We start from the raw sequence: 3,564 nt of genomic DNA, 5'->3' as shown, positions 1-3,564 counted from the left end.
TGGCTGTCCTGGAACTCACTTTGTAGACCAGGCTGGCCTCGAACTCAGAGATCTGCCTACCTCTGCCTCCCGAGTGCTGGGATTAAAGGCGTGGCCACCACGCCTGGCTGTGTTTTCTTCTCTCTTTTCATGTAGTTATAAGCTGCTTATACACTAAGTTCTCAATATAGTAAATTGATTGAAACTCACCAAGCATTCCAGTGACCCTTAGGACATTAGGGTGATAGATTTTTCAGTAGCAGCTCCCGGAAATGATGGGACTTGATACTGTGGAACTTGAGGGTATTTTCCAAGATGGAAGACTTCAAGGACTGGGCTGTGGCTCAGTGGTGCAGGGCTTGCTTTCTACAGATGAAGCTTGATTCTGGTCCCCGGCACTCAGCTCAGCCAGGGCTCCAGAATAAAGCCTTGTCTCAAGACAACAAACAAACCAAGAAATCTATATTTCAAAACAAGCAAACAAATCTAGAGAGATACTGAAAGTTCTTATGATGAAGTAAAAAAGCGAAAGAGCAAGTCAGTGCCACCATATACTTCCTGACTTTCTGTTACTGTGATAGAGGGCTCCACTGAAGCCCAGCTTGACTTGAAACTCACTCTGGAGTCCAGGTTAGCCTGAGACTTAGGATAGTCCTCTTGTCTCAGCCTCCCAGGTGTTAGAATTACAAGCATGAGTCTGCATGCTTGCTTAAACCCATCATTTTAAACATTTTGTACATGTTTCTATGAGTACATTCATGCCACAGTCTACATGTAGAAAACAGAGGCTAACTGTGTAGAATCGGTTTTCTTCCCATCTTTACTTGAGCTTCAGGAATCCAAACCACATTCTCAGGCTGCATGGCGAGTGCCCTTACCCAGGGAGCCGTCTTACTAGCCGCTTTAGAAAAGAGTGTGTACAGTTTTGTTACCTTGGCATATCACTTGAGTCCTCAGTACTTTTTCCTGGGCCTGCCTCCTGCACAGATGTTTTTATAAGTAACGAAATGGACCTGAAAGATACATTATAGATGAGACATTGGCTTTGCTCTAGGATATTAGTAAAGGGTGATAGAAGAACATTGCTTTTTAATAATTTGCTTTTCTCTTTTCAGGGTTATCCTGGAAAAAGAGGGCCCTCGCTCGTTGTTTAGAGGATTAGGCCCCAATTTGGTGGGGGTTGCTCCCTCAAGGTAAAAAAAAAAAAAAGTAGTAAGTAAGATTCTGGCTGTCTTTATTTCAAGGTATTTGGACATAATCATTTGCAGAAACAACGCACATTTCAGTATTCTCAGGAAGTTAGATAGTTGAGTTTCTTTTGCTAATCAGAAGGAATCTCCAAAGAAAACCTTGGTTCTGGAGCTAACAGAAAGTCATTGTGCTGTGAACAGAAAGGAAATGTTTCATGTTGTAAAGAGGCAGTGTAGTGTTTGCTTTAAACTGTGGGTGCTCATACTTGGAAAGGGAAGGGTGGAATAAAGTAGTTCTAACTGCGGTAACTCTTAAATTTCAAAAAACAAAACAAAATATCTTTAAAGAAAATAAAGGGTTTGGTGTATGTGTGTAGAGGGGCGTCTTTGTTTTTGATTTGAGACAGTCTTACTGGGTGGTCCTGCTAACCTCAGAATTACCATGCTCCTGACTAACATACCTGAGTACTAGAGTTACAGAGGCTTACCTGACTATAAATAAGCATTTTTTAAAAAAATGTATTTATACCATATGAATGCTCTTCCTGCACAAATGTATGACATCATGTGTGCCTAATCAGAACAGGGGATTCTTCCATGGTAAAATGCTGTTCAAAAAAGTTCATATTTAGGATGAATATGAACACCTAGTTCTGTACTTCAAACTGTATACCTCATTCACATCCTGTTACTTACTGTGTTTCACTTTCATTTTAAGAAAATACTCAGAGTGAGCTTGTTTGCCTACACCTATAATTGAGAGGCTGAGCAACATTGTCTTGGATTCAAAGCCAGAGCTTAGCTACATATGGGGGAAGTTCTGGGTGAATGGGTGTTGGTAGTGAGATATGAGATAGCTCAGTGTGTAATGGAAGGAACTTATTTTCCTACAAACCTGATAACTTGTATTCAGCACTCAGAACCAACAGTGGAAGTAAAAAATGCACTCATTCTCTGGTCTCTACAGACACACAGGAACACACACACACACACATATAAAATAAAATTTAAAGATTAGTTTTTGAAAATTGTGTATGTGTGTGTATACTTGCATGTGTGCACACACTCCCAAATTGGTATGTGTACATTCGTACAGGTTCCCATGGCCTCCAGAAGAGGGTATCAGATCCCATGGAGCTGAAGTTACAGGTAGTTGTGTGCCACCCAGCATGAGTGCTGGGAGCCCAACTGAGGTTCTCTGCAAGAGCATCTTCTTAAACTTTTAAGAAGAGAAGAAAATCCATATTTTACATCATAAAAATGAAGGGTAGAAAAGGTAGCATAGAGTTTCACTTTCCACTTTAAATATATTGCCTTACTGGTTGCATTTTGTACACACCATTCTTTTCCTCCTAGATAGCCACTGTTAATAAACAGTTAAGTGTACTTTGTTCTAGTAACTTCCCTGAGCTGTCATGAATAAAGGCTTGTGCATGTTCATTATTTACATAAATGAATCATAGGAAATACTATAACTTGCCATGTAGCTCCATGATCTGTGATACTTTTAATAATATATCTTGTACATATCCGCGTGCGTGCATAGATAACTCTGGAGGCCAGAGAGGGCAGTAGATTCCCTGGAGCTGGAGTTGTGCTCTTCCTGATGTGGGTGCTGAGAACCAGATGCAGGATTGTGGAAAAACATCAGGCGCTCTTAACCTCTGACCCATCTTTCCAGCTCTTATTGTAACAGTGGTTTTGTGAATATTCCCAAACCTTTACCTTATGTAGTTAAAGACATTTATTAGTTTTATTTTGTTTTTTGTTTTGTTGAGACAGGGTAGTACTATATAGCCAGGATGGCCTCAAACTCAAAATTCTGCTTCTGCCTCTGTCTAGGATGCTCATAGTGCTGCAAAGATATATTTTTTAGAATGACTACCTAAGTAGAATTTCTGGATAAAAGGAAGAAAAGTCATTGAAACCTACAGATTGCTAATTTGTCTTCTGAAGACACATACCAAGTTTTTATTTTCATAGTGAACTCATTGTTCTTAAGCCACATACTAATGAATGCTGGCTGCTGTCCTTTTTAAAAAAAGATATATTTTATGAATATAAGTACACTGTTGCTGTCTTCCAACACACCAGAAGAGGACATCAGATCCCATTACAGATGGTTGTGAGCCACTATATGGTGGCCTGAGCCATCTCTCTAGCCCTTACTATCCATTTTAAAAATACTAACTAAATGAACTAAAATTTTCTTTTTTTTTTTTTTAAAAGATTTATTTATTTATTATATGTAAGTACACTGTAGCTGTCTTCAGACACTCCAGAAGAGGGCGCCAGATCTTGTTACAGATGGTTGTGAGCCACCATGTGGTTGCTGGGATTTGAACTCTGGACCTTTGGAAGAGCAGTCGGGTGCTCTTACCCACTGAGCCATCTC

At 39.8% G+C, this 3,564-nt stretch overlaps 1 protein-coding gene across 1 annotated transcript in view; it reads left to right on the top strand.

The window, feature by feature from the left end:
* Window positions 1-3,564, top strand: part of Slc25a36 (solute carrier family 25 member 36) — a 37,729-nt gene that overhangs the window by 15,364 nt on the left and 18,801 nt on the right. The window contains exon 3 of the mRNA XM_021172824.2: window positions 1,095-1,172. Coding sequence (XP_021028483.1) covers window positions 1,095-1,172 — 78 coding nt within the window. The remainder of the gene's footprint in view (window positions 1-1,094; window positions 1,173-3,564) is intronic.

This window comes from Mus caroli, chromosome 9 (assembly GCF_900094665.2).
Source record: "Mus caroli chromosome 9, CAROLI_EIJ_v1.1, whole genome shotgun sequence".
Taxonomy (NCBI): Eukaryota; Metazoa; Chordata; class Mammalia; order Rodentia; family Muridae; genus Mus; species Mus caroli.
This window is presented reverse-complemented; position numbering and strand designations above follow the sequence as displayed.